Source organism: Triticum urartu, chromosome 5A (genome assembly GCF_056163025.1).
Source record: "Triticum urartu cultivar PI428250 chromosome 5A, HENAU_Tu73, whole genome shotgun sequence".
Taxonomy (NCBI): Eukaryota; Viridiplantae; Streptophyta; class Magnoliopsida; order Poales; family Poaceae; genus Triticum; species Triticum urartu.
In genome coordinates, this window is record NC_141877.1 from 47,226,037 (window position 1) to 47,246,918 (window position 20,882).

At 43.9% G+C, this 20,882-nt stretch overlaps 1 protein-coding gene across 1 annotated transcript; it reads right to left on the reverse strand.

Annotated features, from left to right (window-relative positions):
- Positions 1-12,312: 12,312 nt before the first annotated feature.
- On the reverse strand, positions 12,313-14,787 carry LOC147967916 (uncharacterized). Its single transcript, XM_087523314.1, has 4 exons — positions 14,556-14,787; positions 14,107-14,382; positions 13,035-13,113; positions 12,313-12,355 (listed from the first exon to the last, which is right to left on the reverse strand). The coding sequence occupies exons 1-4, from the start codon at positions 14,785-14,787 to the stop codon at positions 12,313-12,315; spliced, it is 630 nt and encodes a 209-aa protein (XP_087379440.1).
- Between the last annotated feature and the right edge of the window lie 6,095 nt (positions 14,788-20,882).

Genomic DNA, 20,882 nt, shown 5'->3' on the forward strand with positions numbered 1-20,882 from the left:
CTTAAAACGTACCAGGGGCTGCCGGATTCTTTTTTTTATCTTTTCTTACTTTCAGGACTCCATACTTCGGACGACCTGTTCGGCAATTCGATTGCCGCACAAACGATGCAAGATCCAGAGAGGCAGATAAGCAATGCCGCATTATGGAACTCCCAGGTGGTCTCTGTTACGAGCGGTATACCTACTTTATATATAATTCCGCGGCCTGCCCCTGGTCAGGACATACTGAATAGTCCAATATCTTTTTCTTACCGCACCATTTGTATCGTTCGGCTTTGATAAATAGCCTCTCCATAAATAATGCTTAGCTTTTTGTCTATTTTTTGCATTACTCTTTTCATATATATGTTCATTAATGACATGTCGCACCCGTACATGGTGGTACGGCAAGTACGCCAGGGGCTTCAATACCCTTTAATATGGTGTGAGAAGTCCGTACACTTTCACAAGTGCGGCACCCCGAACTTATAGCACTATATGCATCGGCTCCGAATCATGATTTGGGTCAATAGTTGGGTTTGCCCGGCTCCTATGTTTTGGTGCCTTACGTTCAGCTATATCGGCTAAGGTAGCACTAGGAGAACCACTACGATTGTGCCCCGGTTGAGCTGGGTTAAGCACCTCAGTGGAGAAAGCTAAAACTGATTGTCATGATGAGGCGAGAGACCGGTCGCTGTTCGAGAGGTTTTTCGAGTCCCTAAAGGCTTATGCCGCTTCGAGCGAGGAGCTGGATAACCCCAGCCAAGGCGTGGATAGCGCCCCGAACTCGGTCTTCCGAACTAGGGGCTTCGCCGAAATTTAAAATTATAAAGTTCTATGGCTAAGTGAGAGTGTTCAGGCATTATAGTCCGATTGCCTGGTTCGTCGTGCTGAGTGCCTCCCTCGAAGGACCCAACCATGGGAAAAAGAGCGCCCAGGTATATCACCGAACACCCCAGCACTAGTGGCATGGGGGTAGAAGCCGACGACTGGCCATCTCTCAATTTTTGATAAACGGCCGCACAGAAAATAATATTTTAAATTCAATAAGCATTGCTTAGCGCATATGAACAAGTTTTCAGCGCACACGATAAACACGAGCGAATTCATTCAAAAATTACATCCTTGGTGCACTCATCTGCCACAAGGCGGGCACCTGCAAGAACATCCTTATAGTAGTTCTCCGGCTTGCGATGCTCTTTCCCCGGCGGCAGCCCGTCCGTCACAAGCTTCTCACCGTCCAGCTTATCCCAGTGCACCTTTACACGAGCAAGGGCCCTATGGGCACCTTCGATGCAGACGGAGCGCTTGATGACCTCGAGCCTTGGACAGGCCTCCACCAACCGCCGCACCAGCCCAAAGTAGCTCCCAGGCAAGGCCTCTCCGGGCCACAGCCGAACTATGAAGCCCTTCATGGCCTGTTCAGCCGCCTTGTGGAGTTCGACCAGTTGTTTCAGCTGGTCGCTCAAGGGCACAGGGTGTCCGACCTCAGTATACTGAGACCAGAACACCTTCTCCGTCGAGTTGCCCTCTTCAGCTCAGTAGAATGCGGCGGCATCGGATACGCTGCGGGGAAGATCTGCGAAGGCCCCCGGAGAACTCCGGATTCGGGTAAGTAACAAGTAGTTTACTTTTATGTTTCTGCTTTGCATAAAGAATGCCTTACCCGCTGCTATCTTCTTCATATCCTCCAACTCTCGGAGGGCCTTTTGGGCTTCGGCCTTGGCAGACTTGGCAGTCTCAAGGGCCGTCGCGAGCTCGGACGCTTGGTTCTTCGACTCAAGCTCCAAACTCTCATGTTTTTTCATGAGATCCTGAAGCTCTTGCTGCACCTCACCGACCTGAGACCCAAGTTTCTCTCGCTCGGTGTGCTCCACGGCCGTTTTCTTTTCGGCCTTGGACAGCGCCTGCTTGAGGGTCGCCACCTCAGTCGTGGCCCCTACAATAAGCAGTACGATCCTGTTATTTTTTGCAATCACGCCTCTCTATAGGCATTTTTTTATAAGGTATCTCTTACCTTCTTTCTCCTCGAGCTGCTGCTTGGCAAGGTCGAGCTCTTGCTCGGACCGCTCGAGTCCCTGTTTCAGGGAATCCACCTCCGCAGTCAGTGCGGCGGTGGCTGGCAGCGAAGCCTGCATACGCATATTGACTCTTCATTATTAGACTCCTGCGAAATTTAATAGATCCTCTATTCAGCTTTTCTTTCCGAACGCCAAACAGAGCATCAGGGGCTACTGTCTATGCGGTAATATTTTTACATATTTTTACTTACCTCGAAGCCTATTAGGAGGCCAGCGCAAGCTTCATTCAGCCCGCTCTTGGCGGACTGAACCTTCTAGATCACCGTACTCATAATAGTACGATGCTCCTCGTCGATGGAGGCGCCTTCAAGCACCTCCAGCAGATTGTCTGGCGCCTCCGGTTGGACGGAGGCTGCCGGCTCAGAAGGCTTGCTCCTCTTGGAAGGAGTTCGCCTGCTGCGGTCCGGAATTGTTGAAGATTCCGGCACGGTGTCCGGCTTAAGGCCGGACTTGGAGCCCTGGGGGGCCTTGTCCCCTTCACTCCTGGGGTCCGGGAGGTCGCCTTGCGGCTCCTCCAGGACCGCCTCCTCCTGCCCTGGAGCTCGTTGCGACGCCACTTCGGCGTCATCTGCAATGCGGGGGGAGACAGCGGGCGGAACAGAGTTCACGTCCGATGAATCCAGGGAGCCGCTTGATGACTCGTTGAGTGCGGCCCGGGGCAGGCTGCATGATTATATTCGACATTAGGGAAAGCTGCGCAATAAAGGCACATCATGAGTTACTCTGATACCCGAACTTATGATTTCGCCAGACGCTTGGCCCTGTCCGGCCACTCCTCTTCGCCCTCTTCGGCGTCAGGGGCGTAGTACGGCGGAGGGGTCTTCCTCTTCCTAGACCCCTCGGCCTCCCCCGTTGGGGCGGCCTTCCTCTGCTCTCCTCCCTCCACTAGAGAGGGAGAGTTTTCTTCTTCCTCCTCCTCGTTCTCGCGGGAGGACGGCGCCTTGGACTCGTCAGATGACGAGTCCGACACCACCATGTTAAGGGCACTCTTTCGAGTCCCCGTGGTCTTCTTCTTCTTGGCCTTCTTCTCCGGCACCACATAAGGTGCCGGAGCCAGCAGCTTCACCAGTAAAGCTGGGGCTGGATCTTCGGGCAGCGGAGCCGGACAGTTAATCGGTTCGGCTATCGCCCGCCAAGCCTGTCAAAGGTAAGGGAGTTTAGATCCCGCATAGAGTCAAACTATGAAAAAAGCTTAAACATCCTGTAAAAGGTGTAGATGGCATACCTTGCTAGCGTGACGCTGCGAGCTGTATCCGCGGTCCTCGGAAGCGGATGAGGGAGCCTCGGCGCCCTTGAATAGCACCTTCCAGGCGTCTTCATACGTCGTGTCGAAAAGCCTGTTGAGGGTTTGGTGCTGCGCCGGGTCGAACTCCCATAGATTAAAATCCCGTTGTTGGCACGGGAGGATCGGGCGGATGAGCATAACCTGGATTATATTAACAAGCCGGACTGGCTTGTTCACCAGGGAATGGATGCATGTTTGCAATCCGGTCACCTCTTTTTCGTCACCCCACAACAGGCCCGTCTCTTTCCAGGACATAAGCCGCGTGGGGGGTCCGGATCGGAACTCGGGGGCTGCGGTCCATTCCGGATCGCGTGGCTCGGTGATATAAAACCACCCGGCTTGCCATCCCTTTAGGGTCTCCACGAAAGAGCCCTCGAACCATAGGACGTTGGCCATCTTGCCCACCATAGCGCCTCCGCACTCCGCCTGGCTGCCGCGCACCACCTTGGGCTTGACGTTGAAGGTCTTGAGCCAGAGGCCGAAATAGGGGCGGACACGGAGAAAGGCCTCGCACACGACGATAAACGCCGAGATGTTGAGGATGAAGTTCGGAGCCAGATCGTGGAAATCCAGGCCGTAGTAGAACATGAGCCCCCGGACAAATGCGTGGAGTGGAAAACCCAGTCCGCGGAGGAAGTGAGGGAGAAACATGACCCTCTCATGGGGCCTTGGGGTGGCGATAAGCTGCCCCTCTTCGGGAAGCCGGTGCGCGATGTCCTTGGACAGGTATCCGGCCTTCCTTAGCTTTTTTACTTTACCCTCCGTGACGGAGGAGACCATCCACTTGCCTCCTGCTCCGGACATTGCTGGAGAAGGTTGAGGTGGGAAGTGTGGGCTGGGGCGCTGGAGCTCGGGTGCGCGAGAGATGGATAGGCAAGGGAGGAAGAAGGCGTAGGTAAAAAGGGTGGATCCTTATCCCCTTATATAGGCGGATGCGGTTATGCGTCCCCACCTACCTAATAAAACTCGCTTGCCTCCCGAGCGCCGTGATAAATGGCGCGGTTGGGTTACCCACGTCCGTATTGATGAGAATCTCGTAAAAAGGGTACACGATCTCTGCTTTGACAAGACGTGCCAAGGAAACCGCCTCGCAAAACATGCTGAGGTGGAAAAGTAAAAACGATTAGAGTAAAGGGCTTGGTTGTGGTGTGATGGCGCACTACAGAATACGTCAGCAGATTTGATTTGTGTTAATATTATTCTCTCTATGGCAATATGTGGAAGCTTATTTTACAGAGCCGGACACTACTCTTGGTGATTACAATCTTCTATGAAGGACTGGGAGGAGGAACCCGCCTTGCAATGCCGAAGATAATTTGTGCGCCGGACTCGTCGTCATTGAAGCCTGGTTCAGGGGCTACTGAGGGAGTCCTGGATTAGGGGGTGTTCGGATAGCCGGACTATACCTTCAGCCGGACTCCTGGACTATGAAGATACAAGATTGAAGACTTCGCCCCGTGTCCGGATGGGACTTTCCTTGGCGTGGAAGGCAAGCTTGGCGATGCGATATTCAAGATCTCCTACCCTTGTAACCGACTCTGTGTAACCCTAACCCTATCCGGTGTCTATATAAACCGGAGGGTTGTAGTCCGTAGGACAGAATCAACTCCATATACAACAATCATACCATAGGCTAGCTTCTAGGGTTTAGCCTCCTTGATCTCGTGGTAGATCTACTCTTGTACTACCCATATCATCAATATTAATCTAGCAGGAGTAGGGTTTTACCTCCATCGAGAGGGCCCGAACCTGGGTAAAACAAAGTGTCCCCTGTCTCCTGTTACCATCCGGCCTAGACGCACAGTTCGGGACCCCCTACCCGAGATCTGCCGGTTTTGACACCGACAATCGTGTTTTACGATACGGAGCCGCCGCCAAGCCCTAAACTCTCTCGGGAGGGCTGATCTGGAGTCCGTTCGGGGCTCCGGAGAGGGGAATCCGCCTGCATCGTCATCATCAACCATCCTCCATCACCAATTTCATGATGCTCACCACCGTGCATGAGTAATTCCATCGTAGGCTTGCTGGACGGTGATGGGTTGGATGAGATTTATCATGTAATTGAGTTAGCTTTGTTACGGTTTGATCCCTAGTATCCACGATGTTCTGAGATTGATGTTGCTATGACTTTGCTATGCTTAATGCTTGTCACTAGGGCCCGAGTGCCATGATTTCAGATCTGAACCTATTATGTTTTCATCAATATATGAGAGTTCTTGATCCTATCTTGCAAGTCTATAGTCACCTACTATGTTTATGATCCGGCAACCCCGAAGTGACAATAACCGGGACCACTCCCGGTGATGACCGTAGTTTGAGGAGTTCATGTATTCAGTATGTGTTAATGCTTTGGTCCGGTACTCTATTAAAAGGAGGCCCTAATATCCCTTAGTTTCCGCTAGGACCCCGCTGCCGTGGGAGGGTAGGAGAAAAGATGTCATGCAAGTTCTTTTCCATAAGCACGTATGACTATATTCGGAATACATGCCTACATTACATTGATGAATTGGAGCTAGTTATGTGTCACCCTATGTTATGACTGTTACATGATGAACCGCATCCGGCATAATTCTCTATCACTGATCCATTGCCTACGAGCTTTCCATATATTGTTCTTCGCTTATTTACTTTTTCGTTGCTATTGCTATCATCACTATAAAACAACAAAACATATTAATTTTGCTACTGTTACCTTTTACTACCGTTACCACTATTATCATATTACTTTGCTACTAAACACTTTGATGCAGATATTAAGTTTCCAGGTGTGGTTGAATTTACAACTCAGCTGCTAATACTTGAGAATATTCTTTGGCTCCCCTTGTGTCGAATCAATAAATTTGGGTTGAATACTCTACCCTCGAAAACTGTTGCGACCCCCTATACTTGCGGGTTATCACCCCTGGGTCTATTCTCCATCATATAAGTTTCCAATCTATTTTATTTTGCAATCTTTACTTTCAATGTATATCATAAAAATACCAAAATATTTATCTTATTATTACTAGCAAAAGGGCCCGTGCGTTGCAACGGGAGAAAAAATATATCATAATCTCCAATGTAATTGTGTAACACTTTTTAATTCAATTTTTGCAAACATAAAAAATAACATTACATTTAGTATTTAATTTTGGACTATGGAATTTGGACGAATCATTGCAATGTCTGTCATGACCCATTTCAGCTCTCCAATGAAAGAGTCTTTCAATCATTTTTATTTTTGATGTTCAGAAAAACATGAATATATATTTAATTTGAGAAGGTGTTTTATCTAATTTTTGAGAATATTTTTTAAATGGAATCATTTTTGTGGTGACTAACTTTTTTTTGGAATATTATGTTTCATTTGTAATAGCTTTTGTGAGAGCATCAAACTATGATGCATCCTAAACATAATTTTAAAAATGATTAACATGCAAGACAATAGCATATTTAAAATCTACATATTTTTCTGAGAAATTTTCATATATAACATGTTAGATTTGAAGTTAGGATTTGACAGATGTCAGTATTTTTAAAATATTTGAATTTTAAAAAAGAAATTAAACAAAGATAAAAAAGCAGGTCGGGTCGAGCAGCGGTTACATGGTGCAGCCAAAAGAAAAGAAAGAAAAAATAAGGGGGGGGGGGCAGGGTCGAACCCAAGTCTACAGGACGCAAGACACAATTTCCAACCAACAGGCTAGGCACATATTCTTGTAATATGTGAGAGTATTGCGCTATATGAACCAGGTGGAAGGTGGATGCGGACGTTTTTTCTCACTTACTGGTGGCATAGTGAGTAATTAGTGGGAACTTCAAGGGCAATTTTCCCGACGGACGACCAGAAGCACTATTTTCTTTATTATTAGGGGAAGATTATCTCTATCAGATCTCACTCTTGTAAGTGGCCGTAAAGGGATTGACAACCCCTTTAGCGCGTAGGTTGCGAGGTTCTTATTTGTTTGTGTAGGTACGAGGTGACTCACGCCTGGTCTCCTACTGGATTGATACCTTGGTTCTCAAAAACCGAGGGAAATACTTACGCTGCTTTACTGCATCACCCTTTCCTATTCAAGGGAAAACCAACGCAGTGCTCAAGAGGTAGCAAGAAGGATTTCTGGCGCCGTTGCCGGGGAGATCTACGCCAAGTCAAGACATACCAAGTACCCATCCCAACTCTTATCCTTTGCATTACATTATTTGCCATTTGCCTCTCGTTTTCCTCTCCCCCACTTCACCCTTGCCGTTTTATTCGCCCTCTTTTCCTTTCGCCCTCTTTTATGTTCGCTTCTTTTTTTCTTATCTCTTGTTGCTTGTTGCCCTTATGGCTTTACCAAAAGGTGTTGATCCTCACCTTAGAAGGTTGGAAGAAATCAAAAACAACGTTAGAAGTTTTATGTCCTTGCAGTTTGAGCATAATAATTTCTTTAGAAATGAGCTTAAAGAACAAAAAGGTTTTTATCAGTTTCATGAATAAATAGCTCAATGATATGTCTAAGGGATTTTATGGTTTGAAATCTCAGCTTGCTCATCTTGAAAAATTAATTGCTGAAATCTTGGATAAGCAGGCCACCTTAGTTAATAAGATGGCCTCTAAACCGGAAAGTTTCCATGATAATAAGGATGAAGATCTAAAAGTGATTGATGTGTCCCCTATTACATCTTTGTTTTGCAATATGAATCTTGATAATGATGGGACTGGAGATGAGTCAACTTTAGTTAGAAGGCGTCACAATGATTCGGAGTTTTTAGATCTTAATGCAAAAATTGTTAAAAGTGGGATTACAGAGGTCAAAACTTTAAATAGCAATGAACCCACTATCTTGGATTTCAAGGAATTTAATTATGATAATTGCTCTTTGATAGATTGTATTTCCTTGTTACAATCCGTGCTAAATTCTCCTCATGCTTATAGTAAAAATAAAGCTTTTATAAACATATCTTTGATGCTTTGATGCAATCTTACGAAGAAAAACTTGAGTTGAAAGTTTCTATCCCTAGAAAACTTTATGATGAGTGGGAACCTACTATTAAAATTAAAATTAAAGATCATGAATGCTATGCTTTGTGTGATTTGGGTGCTAGTGTTTCCACGATCCCAAAAACTTTGTGTGATTTGGTAGGTTTCCGTGAATTTGATGATTGTTCTTTAAACTTGCACCTTGCGGATTCCACTATTAATAAACCTATGGGAAAGATTAATGATGTTCCTATTGTTGCAAATAGGAATTATGTGCCCGTAGATTTAATTGTTCTTGATATAGATTGCAATCCTTTATGTCTTATTATTATTGGCAGACCTTTCCTTAGAACGATTTGTGCAATTATTGATATGAAGGAAAGGAATATTAGATTCCAATTTCCGTTAAGGAAAGGCATGGAACACTTCCCTAGAAATAAAATTAAATTACCATATTAATATATTATGAGAGCCACTTATGGATTGCCTACCAAAGACGGCAATACCTAGATCTATCTTCGCTTTTATGCCTAGCTAGGGGCGTTAAACGATAGCGCTTGTTGGGAGGCAACCCAATTTTATTTTATTCCTTGCTTTTTTTCTCCTGTTTAGTAATAAATAATTTATATAGCCTCTGTTTTGGTTGTGTTTTTTGTGTTTAATTAGTGTTTGTGCCAAGTAGAACCATTGGGAAGGCTTGGGGCAAGTCTTTTTGATCTTGCTGTAAAAAACAGAAACTTTAGCGCTCACGAGAATTGCTGCCATTTTTTATTGGAGAGTGATATTCAGTTAATTCTTTTTGTAGATGATGAATATATAAATTACTCAAGTCCAGAAATTTATTTTATAATTTTTGGGGTTCCATAAGTTTGCGTTAGTTACAGATTACTACAGACTGTTCTGTTTTTTACAGATTCTGTTTTTCGTGTGTTGTTTGCTTATTTTGATGAATCTATGGCTAGTAATAGAGTTTATAAACCATAGAAAAGTTAGAATACAGTAGGTTTAACACCAATATAAATAAATAATGAGTTAATTACAGTACCTTGAAGTGGTGTTTTCTTTTCTTTTGCTAATGGAGCTCACGAGATTTTCTGTTAAGTTTTGTGTTGTGAAGTTTTCAAGTTTTGGGTAAAGATTTGATGGATAATGGAACAAGAAGTGGCAAGAGCCTAAGCTTGGGGATTACCAAGGAACCCCAAGGTAAATTCAAGGACACCAAAAAGCCTAAGCTTGGGGATGCCCCGGAAGGCATCCACTCTTTTGTCTTCGTTCATCGGTAACTTTACTTGGAGCTATATTTTTATTCACCACATGATACGTGTTTTGCTTGGAGCATCTTGTATGATTTGAGTCTTTTCTTTTTAGTTTAACACAATCATCCTTACTATACACACCTTTTGAGAGAGACACAAATGAATCGGAATTTATTAGAATACTCTATGTGATTCACTTATATCTTTTGAGCTATATAGTTTTTGCTCTAGTGCTTCACTTATATCTTTTAGAGCACGGTGGTGGTTTTATTTTATAGAAATAATTGATCTCTAATGCTTCACTTATATTATTTTGAGAGTCCTTTAGAACAACAAGGCAATTTGATTTTAGGCATAATAAAAACTTTCATATAAGTGGGTTGAATACTTGATGATTGTTTTGAGATATGGAGATGGTGATATTAGAGTCATGCTAGTTGAGTAGTTGTGAATTTGAGAAATACTTGTGTTGAAGTTTTTGATTCCCGTAGCATGCACGTATGGTGAACCGTTATGTGATGAAGTCAGAGCATGATTTATTTATTGATTGCCTTCCTTATGAGTGGCGGTTGGGGACGAGCGATGGTCTTTTCCTACCAATCTACCCCCCTAGGAGCATGCGCGTAGTACTTTGTTTTGATAACTAATAGATTTTTGCAATAAGTATGTGAGTTCTTTATGACTAATGTTGATTCCATGGATTATGTACACTCTCACCCTTCCACCATTGCTAGCCTCTCTAGTACCGCGCAACTTTCGCCGATACCATAAACCCACCATATACCTTCCTCAAAACAGCCACCATACCTACCTATTATGGCATTTCCTTAGCCATTCCGAGATATATTGCCATGCAACTTTCCACCGTTCCGTTATTATTACACGCTTCATCATTGTCATATTGCTTTGCATGATCATGTAGTTGACATCGTATTTGTGGCAAAGCCACCGTTCATAATTTTTTCATACATGACACTGTTGATTCATTGCATATTCCAGTACACCGCCAGAGGCATTCACATAGAGTCATACTTTGTTCTAAGTATTGAGTTGTAATTCTTGAGTTGTAAGTAAAAAGAAGTGTGATGATCATCATTATTAGAGCATTGTCCCAGTGAGGAAAGGATGATGGAGACTATGATTCCCCCACAAGTCGAGATGAGACTCCGGAAGAAAAATAAAAAAAAAAGAGAAAATAGGCCAAAAGAAAAAAAAGGCCCAAATAAAAAAATGAGAAAAAAGAGAGAAGGGACAATGTTACTATCCCTTTCCACACTTGTGCTTCAAAGTAGCACCATGATCTTCATGATAGAGAGTCTCCTATGTTGTCACTTTCATAAACTAATGGGAATTTTATGTTATAGAACTTGGCTTGTATATTCCAATGATGGGCTTCCTCAAATTGCCCTAGGTCTTTGTGAGCAAGCAAGTTGGATGCACACCCACTTAGTTGCTTTTGTCGAGCTTTCATACACTATAGCTCTAGTGCATCCGTTGCATGGCAATTCCTACTCACTCACATTGATATCTATTAATGGGCATCTTCATAGCCCGTTGATACACCTTGTTGATGTGAGACTATGTTCTTCTTTTTTTCTTCTCCACAACCACCATTCTATTCCACCATAGTGCTATATCCATGGCTCACGCTCATATATTGCGTGAAGATTGAAAAAGTTTGAGAACATCAAAAGTATGAAACAATTGCTTGGCTTGTCATCGGGGTTGTGCATGATTTAATATTTTGTGTGATGAAGATAGAGCATAGCCAGAATATATGATTTTGTAGGGATAACTTTCTTTGGCCATGTTATTTGAGAAGACATAATTGCTTAGTTAGTATGCTTGAAGTATTATTATTGCTATGTCAATATTAAAATTTTATATTGAATCTTTCGGATCTGAACATTCATGCCACAATAAAGAAAAATTACATTGAGAAATATGTTAGGAAGTATTCCACATCAAAAATTATGTTTTTATCATTTACCTACTCGAGGACGAGCAGGAATTAAGCTTGGGGATGCTTGACACGTCTCCAGCGTATCTATAATTTTTGATTGCATGCTATTATATTATTTGTTTTGGATGATGGGGCTTTATTTTACACTTTTATATTACTTTTGGGACTAACCTATTAACCGGAGGCCCAACCCAAATTGCTGTTTTTTTGCCTATTTTAGTGTTTCGCAGAAAAGGAATATCAAACGGAGTCCAAACGGAATGAAACCTTCGGGAGCGTTATTTTTGGAACAAACGTGATCCAGGAGACTTGGAGTTGTCATCAAGAAACAATCGAGGAGGCCACGACACTACTAGGAAAAGGCCTACTAGTGGCGCACCAGTTTTGCCTACTAATGGCGCACTACTGGTGCGCCACTAGTACCACGCCACTAGTATTATATACTAATGGCGCACCAAAGGTGCGCCATTAGTATACCAGATACTAATAGTGCACCATGTGGTGCGCCATTAGTATACCATTCGGTGCTCCACTGGTATTCCCTCCAGGTGCGCCACTAATAACCTTATAGGTGCGCCACTAGTAATAAAGGAAGGTGCGCCACTAATAAGGGCTTAAATGCGCCACTAGTAATGTATTTGGAAAACAAAAAAAATCTAAATTTACAGAAAACAACCTATAAGGAAAAAAATTAAAAACAAAAAATGAAATAGAATCATAATTTTTATTATAGTAAGAATATTACAATGTCTTTACAAGTTTCCAATAAAAGGAAAATTGCAAGGAAATAAAAGAAAATCCTAAAACTAATCTTCTAGTAATCTTTTCTTCTTTTTCATCACTTTATCCCTGCAAAATGTAACAAAATAAAGAGAAAGACAAACAAACTATTTATAACATGTCAATACTGTCATTTTTTATGCAAAACTAGATATGAGCATATATTTCCAGAATTACATGGTGTGAATATTGTATGAGTAAGATTATAATGGAAATGAATTTTGATAGGAGCCCACTTTCGACGAGTATTTATCTGATAGAGCTAAATAATCAGGGTATTTATCTACTTCTTACTGTACACATGAATACAAGGAGTACATGGGTCTCTATTACTACTTCATGTCTACATCAGTGCTTGTCTACAGGAGTAATATGAACATCATTCTACATGGGTCTCTGAACATCTTCTTACAAAGTTGGCAACAAAACAGATCAAGACAATGCAAGAATACTTCTGAGTACACTGTTGATATGCTCCAGCTAAATGAGTACACACGTACAGTACAAATGAGTACTCCTGCTGCTTAATGATGCATCTTAATTAACAGAAAATGTTTCAATTAATTTAAATTAAAGTAATAGTCATGCTGCTTAATGATGCATCTTATACAGGCAAAACTACTCCTGCTGCTACTTAATGATGCATCTCATACAGGCAAAACTACTCCACTTAATGATGCATCTTAAACAGGCAAATGAGTAGAAAAATATCAGTTAATTTAAATTAACTGAAAAGGTTTCAGTTAACCTCTTCACTGCCACAAACTGTCCATCAGCAAGTTGTCCTTTGTACACCTCAGCATGCCGTCCCTTTTCGATCAAATTATCTACAGAAACATTGTACATTCAGTTTTCAAGCAAAAATGTTTAGAGATAATTAAGATACAGAAAACTATGGCTGGTAATGCTTCATTAACCTAAGAAACTAATTCTTGCTTTGACGGTAAACAGACAGCAATTGACAGTAGGGAGTAAACAAGTTTTAAGTGTATGATGCATCTTAATTTCTCATAATTTTGAAGAAAGCATCAATGCTAACAGTAGGGAGTAAATCAGTTAAGAAATTTTTCAGTGTATGATCATGATAATGTACACTACTGAACAAGAGCAGTACACTACTGAACAAGAAGAGAAGAGAAGACAAGAGAATAGAGAAGAGAAGAACACTAAATTCCTACACTACTAAACAAGAGCAGTACACTACTGTTGCACTTGCTACTCTAGAATTTGGAAGCAATACTCCAATACCGCGGTATTGGAAGCAATACTGCAGTAGTTCAAGCAGTACTTCAGTGGAGTAGCTGCAAAGAATTAACACTAAGCATAAGATACACTAAGAATTTTTAGTGGAGCAGCTGCATAGAATTAACAGAATTAAGAGAGCATCAGGAAGTTAACAAGCTACTGAAAAAACACTGCAACTAATACAATACTGCAAAATTACATAATTTGCAAAATTTTGTAAACTAAAGTTTTTGCGAAGGAAACAAAATTTTATAGCTTCAGGCCTACATAATAGCTTCAGGCTGGAGCACAGAGCACTACAGTTGTTAGTAAGACTTCTTGTAGCTTTAGGCTGGTTGGAGTACTACAGCAGCAAACATTTCATGGTTAGATTACTCCGTTTGCAGTAGCCAAACATTCAGATATCTACAGTAGCTTCAGGCTGGTTGCCTGACTAAATAGTCATCCTCTCGTGAGGATTCTGGAGCAAAAGAGCTGCTGCTTAGGTAGTGGGAGTAGCTGATACTACACTAAATTACTCTTTGCAATTTTGGACTGAATGTGTTGAGATCTTTAGCTACTGTCAGCAGAGTTACAGAGTAGTGATTGACGGACGGGGTGTGATGGGCTCACCGAGGTAGAAGGCGGCGTACTCGGCGTAGACCTCACCGCAGCGGTCGTAGGCATCGCCCAGGAGGCCCCAGCCGAGCTTGGCGTCGCCCTCCTGCTCGAGTTGCTCGTCCCGCCATTGGCGACGCCTGCCCGCCTCGGCCTCCCGCACCCGCCGCCCCTACAGGTCCTCCACCAGCGTGGCCTGCCGCAGCTCATACACCGCCTCCTCGGTCGCCGTCCACGCCGCGTACCTTCTTCACCTTCCATTCCACTAAGAAATCAGTGGAAAAATTAGGGAGCAGAAGCTCAACAGAATGCACCAAATCGCCAAAATTCCATCCCAGCTACCTCCAAAAGCAGCAACCGGGAGTGAAGCTTCCGGCCTACACGCAACATCCCCCGCAACCCACAAGATAGGGGAGGAGGGAAGCACCTTGGCGGAGACCGCTCGGGAGGCGGGCTGGGCCAAAGGGAGCAGCCGCCACAGGGACCCTCCGCCGCGGCGGGGCGGCGCCGTCGAGGCGGGAGACGGCAGGCGGAGCCTGGCTGAGCCCTCCATCGGCAGGCAAGCGCTCCGGTTGGTGGGGAATTTTCACCTCGCCTCCGTCGCCAGTGGGGGTGGAGGAGAAGAAGAGGGAGGCGGAGCTCCTTGGATTGCTCGTCATGGAAGGTGGCTCGCCGTGGTCGGGAGGGAGAGGAAGAGGCGGGCGGCCGGGGCTTCCCGATCTAGATCGAAGTCGAGGGAGGTGGGTGGATGTGTCCGGAGGAAGGGGAGGGGAGAGAACGTGACGAAAGGGAGCGGATAAGGGGTGATAGCAATGGCGCACTAGTAGGGGTGCGCCATACGTATAGATAGCAATGGCGCATCTCTTACTGGTGCGCCATTACTAGTTAAAACTAGTAATGGCGCACTATCCCCTGATGCGCCATTAGTATGTTTGGACAGGCGCACTAGTTCAAAAAAAATTTGATACTAATGGCGCACCCTGGGCCAGGTGCGCCATTAGTAGTTTCAACTCTAATGGCGTATCAGAAGGTGGTGCGCCATTAGTATATACTAATAGCGCACCGCTTGTCTGGTGCGCCATTAGTGTCAATCCCATCTATAGCCCTTTTTCTAGTAGCGAGGCAGGGGGCGCGCCCTCCACCCTTGTGGGCCCCTCGTTGCTCCACCGACCTACTTCTTCCTCCTATATATATATATATCCATATACCCTGCAAACATCCAGGAGCACCACGAAACCCTATTTCGACCGCCGCAACCTTCTGCACCCAAGAGATCCCATCTTGGGGCCTTTTCCAGAGCTCTGCCGGAGTGGGCATTGATCATGGAGGGCATCTATATCAACTCCATGGCCCCTCCGATGATGTGTGAGTAGTTTACTTCAGACCTTCGGGTGCATAGCTAGTAGTTAGATGGCTTCTTCTCTCTCTTTGGATCTCAATACAAAGTTCTCCTCGATTCTCTTGGAGATCTATTCGATGTAATCTTCTTTTGCGGTGTGTTTGTCTGGATCCGATGAATTGCGGGTTTATGATCAAGTTGATCTATGAACAATATTTGAATCTTCTCTGAATTCTTTTATGTATGATTGGTTTATCTTTGCAAGTCTCTTCGAATTATCAGTTTGGTTTGGCCTACTAGATTGATCTTTCTTGCAATGGGAGAAGATCTTAGCTTTGGGATCAATCTTGGGGTGCTCGATTCCAGTGACAGAAAGGGAAACGACACGTATTGTATTGTTGCCATCGAGGATAAAAAGATGGGTTTTACATCATATTGCATGAGTTTATCCCTCTATATCATGCAATCTTGCTTCAGGCGTTACTCTGTTCTTATGAACTTAATACTCTAGATGCATGCTGGATAGCGGTCGATGTGTGGAGTAATAGTAGTAGATGTAGGCAGGAGTTGGTCTACTTGTCATGGACGTGATGCCTATATACATGATCATACCTAGATATTCTCATAATTATTCGCTTTTCTATCAATTGCTCGACAGTAATTTGTTCACCCACTGTAATACTTATGCTATCTTGAGAGAAGCCACTAGTGAAACCTATGGCCCCCGGGTCTATTCTCCATCATATAAGCTTCCAATCTATTTTATTTTGCAATCTTTACTTTCAATCTATATCATAAAAATACCAAAAATATTTATCTTATTATTATCATCTCTATCAGATCTCACTCTTGCAAGCGGCCGTGAAGGGATTGACAACCCCTTTATCGCGTTGGTTGCGAGGTTCTTATTTGTTTGTGTAGGTACGAGGTGACTCGCGCGTGGTCTCCTACTGGATTGATACCTTGGTTCTCAAAAACTAAGGGAAATACTTACGCTGCTTTACTGCATCACCCTTTCCTCTTCAAGGGAAAACCAACGCAGTGCTCAGGAGGTAGCAGATGTACAGTGGTTTTATCCATCGGAATCGAGTAACATCAGAGTGGATCGCAAAAACCGATGTGTATTTGAAGGAGATATTCCATCGTCCAATGAGAATTATCCCATGATGCCCCTGTGCGAAATGTGCCAGACGTCACCGTAAAAATCAGAAGGACATGACTGAGCACCTTCGCACGCACGAATATATGCCAAACTTTGACATGCCGCCGATAAACATAGCCGAGCAGGACCATGGTAGAGAGGAGGTGATGCAACAACGCATCAATGGATATGAGGACGACGGGGTCAGGGACATGCTATATGATGTCATTGTTGCAGAAACGGCAAATGCGACACCTTCAGAGAATGAACCGGAGGAGCCGGAGGCAACAACAAAGGCCTTCTTAGAGGTCTTGGCCTTGTCGAAGAAACCTCTTTACGCGGGTGCAAAAATATCTCAGCTGGATGCCATCTCGCAACTGATTGCAGTCAAGGCTGAGTACGGCTGTAGCCAGAAATGCTTCGAAGCATTCCTGGGAGTATGGGCTAACAGCCTCCTTGAGGGTCATGAACTGCCAAAAAGCATGTACGCTACAAAGAAAATCATGAAGGCAAGGCATTCTCGAAGAATTGCCTTTTGTTTAGGCACGAGTATGCAGATGACAAGTATTGTAGGGAGTGCGGCTCGTCTCAATACATTGAGGTGGTCAATGAGGATGGTGATAAAAAGTAGCTAGCCATCCCCGTTAAGGTTCTTCGGTATCTCCATTTCATAGAAAGACTGCAACACCTTTTCATCATGGAGGAGTCTGCCAAAATGATGAAGTGGCACAAGGAAGGTAAACGGTACAATCCAAATAAAATCATACATCCATCGGAAGGCAAAGCATGGAAGTCGTTCGATGAAGAATACCCCGAGGAAGCAGCTGATAACCCACAAGTATAGGGGATCGCAACAGTTTTCGAGGGTAGAGTATTCAACCCAAATTTATTGATTCGACACGAGGGGAGCCAAAGAATATTCTCAAGTATTAGCAGTTGAGTTGTCAATTCAACCACACCTGGAAACTTAATATCTGCAGCAAGGTATTTAGTAGCAAAGTAATATGATAATTGTGGTAACGTTAGCAAAGGTAATATTTTTGGTTTTGTAGTGATTGTAACAATAGCAACGGAAAAGTAAATGAGCGAAGATCAATATATGAAAAGCTCGTTGGTAATGGATCAGTGATGGATTATTATGCCGGATGCGATTCCTCATGCAATGGTTATAACCTAGGGTGAGACAGAACTAGCTCCAATTCATCAATGTAATGTAGGCATGTATTACGAATATAGTCATATGTGCTTCTGTAAAAGAACTTGCATGACATCTTTTGTCCCGCCCTCCCGTGGCAGCGGGGTCCTATTGGAAACCAAGGGATATTAAGGCTTCCTTTTAATAGAGTATCAGACCAAAGCATTAACACATAGTGAATACATGAACTCCTCAAACTATGGTCATCACTGGTAAGTATCCCGATTATTGTCACTTCGGGGTCAACGGATAATAACACATAGTAGGTGACTATAGACTTGCAAGATAGGATAATGAACTCACATATATTCATGAAAACATAATAGGTTCAGATCTGAAATCATGGCACTCGGGCCCTAGTGACAACCATTAAGCATAGCAAAGTCATAGAAACATCAATCTTAGAACATAGTGGAAACTAGGGATCAAACCCTAACAAAATTAACTCGATTACATGATAAATCTCATCCAGCCCATCACCGTCCAGCAGGCCTACGATGGAATTACTCACGCACAGCGGTAAGCATCATGAAATTGGTGATGGAGGAAGGTTGATGATGACGATGGTGACAGATTCCCTTGTCCGAAGCCCCAAACGGACTCCATATTAGCCCTCCCGAGAGAGTTTAGGGCTTGGCGGTGGCTCTGTATCGTAAAACGCGATGAATCCTTCTCTCTGATTTTTTCTCCCCGAACACGAATATATAGAGTTCGAGTTGAGGTCGGAGGAGCACCAGGGGGCCCATGAGGCAGGGGGCGCGCCCAGGGGGTAGGCACGCCCCCACCCTCATGGACAGGGTGTGGGTCCCCTGGCCTTGATTCTTTCACCAATATTTTTTATATATTCCAAAAATAATCTCCATTGATTTTCAGGTCATTCCGAGAACTTTTATTTCTTCACAAAAATAACACCATGGCAATTCTGCTGAAAACAGCGTCAGTCCGGGTTAGTTCCATTCAAATCATGCAAGTTAGAGTCCAAAACAAGGGCAAAAGTGTTTGGAAAGTAGATACGTTGGAGACGTATCAGCAGGCGAGGCTGGGAATGTTAGAATAGCCATATCAGGTGATGGGTTCAATCCATATGGTATGTCATCCAATCCATACAACTGCTGGCCCGTGTTTGTAATTCCGCTCAATCTCCCTCCTGGTGCCCTAATGCAATGCAAGACCATGTTCTTGTCACTCATCATTCCGGGGCCTGAATACCTGGGGAAGCAATTGAGTGTGTTTATCTAGCCGCTGGTGGATGATTTGCACCATTCTTGGTACTTTCCGAGGTTGACATATGACTGGGATTTGCAGAGAAATTTCTTGATGAAAGTTTGGTTGCACTATTGCATGCATGACTTTCCTGGCTATGCTCTATTTTGCGGATGGTGTACAAGTGGGAAGATGCCATGCCCAGTGTGCATGCACGCTCTACGAATGATTTGGCTGAGTAAGGGTGGCAAGTATGTAGCCTTTGACCTGCATCGACAGTTCCTCCCTCCAGACCATCCAGACAGGGAAGACAAGAAGAACTTAATGAAAGGCCGAGTTGTTCATGAAGTAACCGAGATTCCAACATTTCCGAGGAAGATGTTCATGCTCAGCTAAAAGCTCTCAAGCCTAAAGTCAAAGGCAAAGGCAAAGCCAAATGCTTCGAGGGATATGGTGAGACGCACAACTGGACTCATTACCCCCTTCTTGCAGCTTCCCTATTTCAAGGACCTGAAACATCCTTACAACATCAATGTGATGCACACCAAAAAGAATGTGGCAGAGTCCCTTTTCCGCATGATCCTCAACATCCTGATAAGACGAAGGATAATGATACGTCCATTTTGCATCATGCTTTTATATCGATATTTATTGCACTATGGGCTGTTATTTCACATTATGTCACAATACTTATGGCTATTCTCTCTTATTTTACAAGGTCTACATAAGGAGGGAGAATGCCGGCAGCTAGAATTCTGGGCTGGAAAAGGAGCAAATATTAGAGACCTATTCTGCACAACTCCAAAAGTCCTGAAACTCCACGGAATACCTTATAATAAATAATGAAAAATCCTCGCCAAAGATGAAGACCAGGGGGCCTACACCCTTCTCACGAGGGCCCCCTGGTGGCTCTCCGATGACCATCTTCTCCTATATGAAGTCTTTCGTCGAGAAAAAAATAAGAAGCAACCTTTTGGGACGAAACTCCACCGCCACGAGGCGGAACCTTGGCGGATCCAATCTAGAGCTCCGGCAGAGCTGTTCTGTCGGGGAAACTTCCCTCCCGGAGGGGGAAATCATCGCCATCGTCATCACCAACGCTCCTCTCATCGGGAGAGGGCAATCTCCATCAACATCTTCATCAGCACCACCTCATCTCAAAACCCTAGTTCATCTCTTGTATACAATTCTTGTCTCCAAGTCCGGGATTGGTGCTACTAGGTTGCTAGTAGTGTTAATTACTCCTTGTAGTTGATGCTAGTTAGTTTAATTGGTGGAAGATCATATGTTCAGATCCTTTATGCATATCAATACCCCTCTGATTATGAACATGTTTATGCTTTGTGAGTAGTTGCGTTTGTTCTTGAGGACAAGGGAGAAGTCTTGCTATTAGTAGTCATGTGAATTTCGTATTCGTTCGATATTTTGATGAGATGTATGTTGTCTAGCCTCTAGTGGTGTTATGTGAACGTCGACTACATAACACTTCACCATTATTTGGGCCTAGAGGAAGGCATTGGGAAGTAATAAGTAGATGATGGGTTGCTAGAGTGACAGAAGCTTAAACCCTAGTTTATGCGTTGCTTCGTAAGGGGCTGATTTGGATCCATATGTTTCATGCTATGGTTAGGTTTACCTTAATACTTTTGTTGTAGTTGAGGATGCTTGCAATAGAGGTTAATCATAAGTGGGATGCTTGTTCAAGTAAGGACAGCACCCAAGCACCGGTCCACCCACATATCAAATTATCAAAGTACCAAACGCGAATCATATGAGCGTGATGAAAACTAGCTTGACGATATTCCCATGTGTCCTCGGGAGCGCTTTTCCTTATATAATATTTTGTCCAAGCTTGTCCTTTGCTACAAAAAGGATT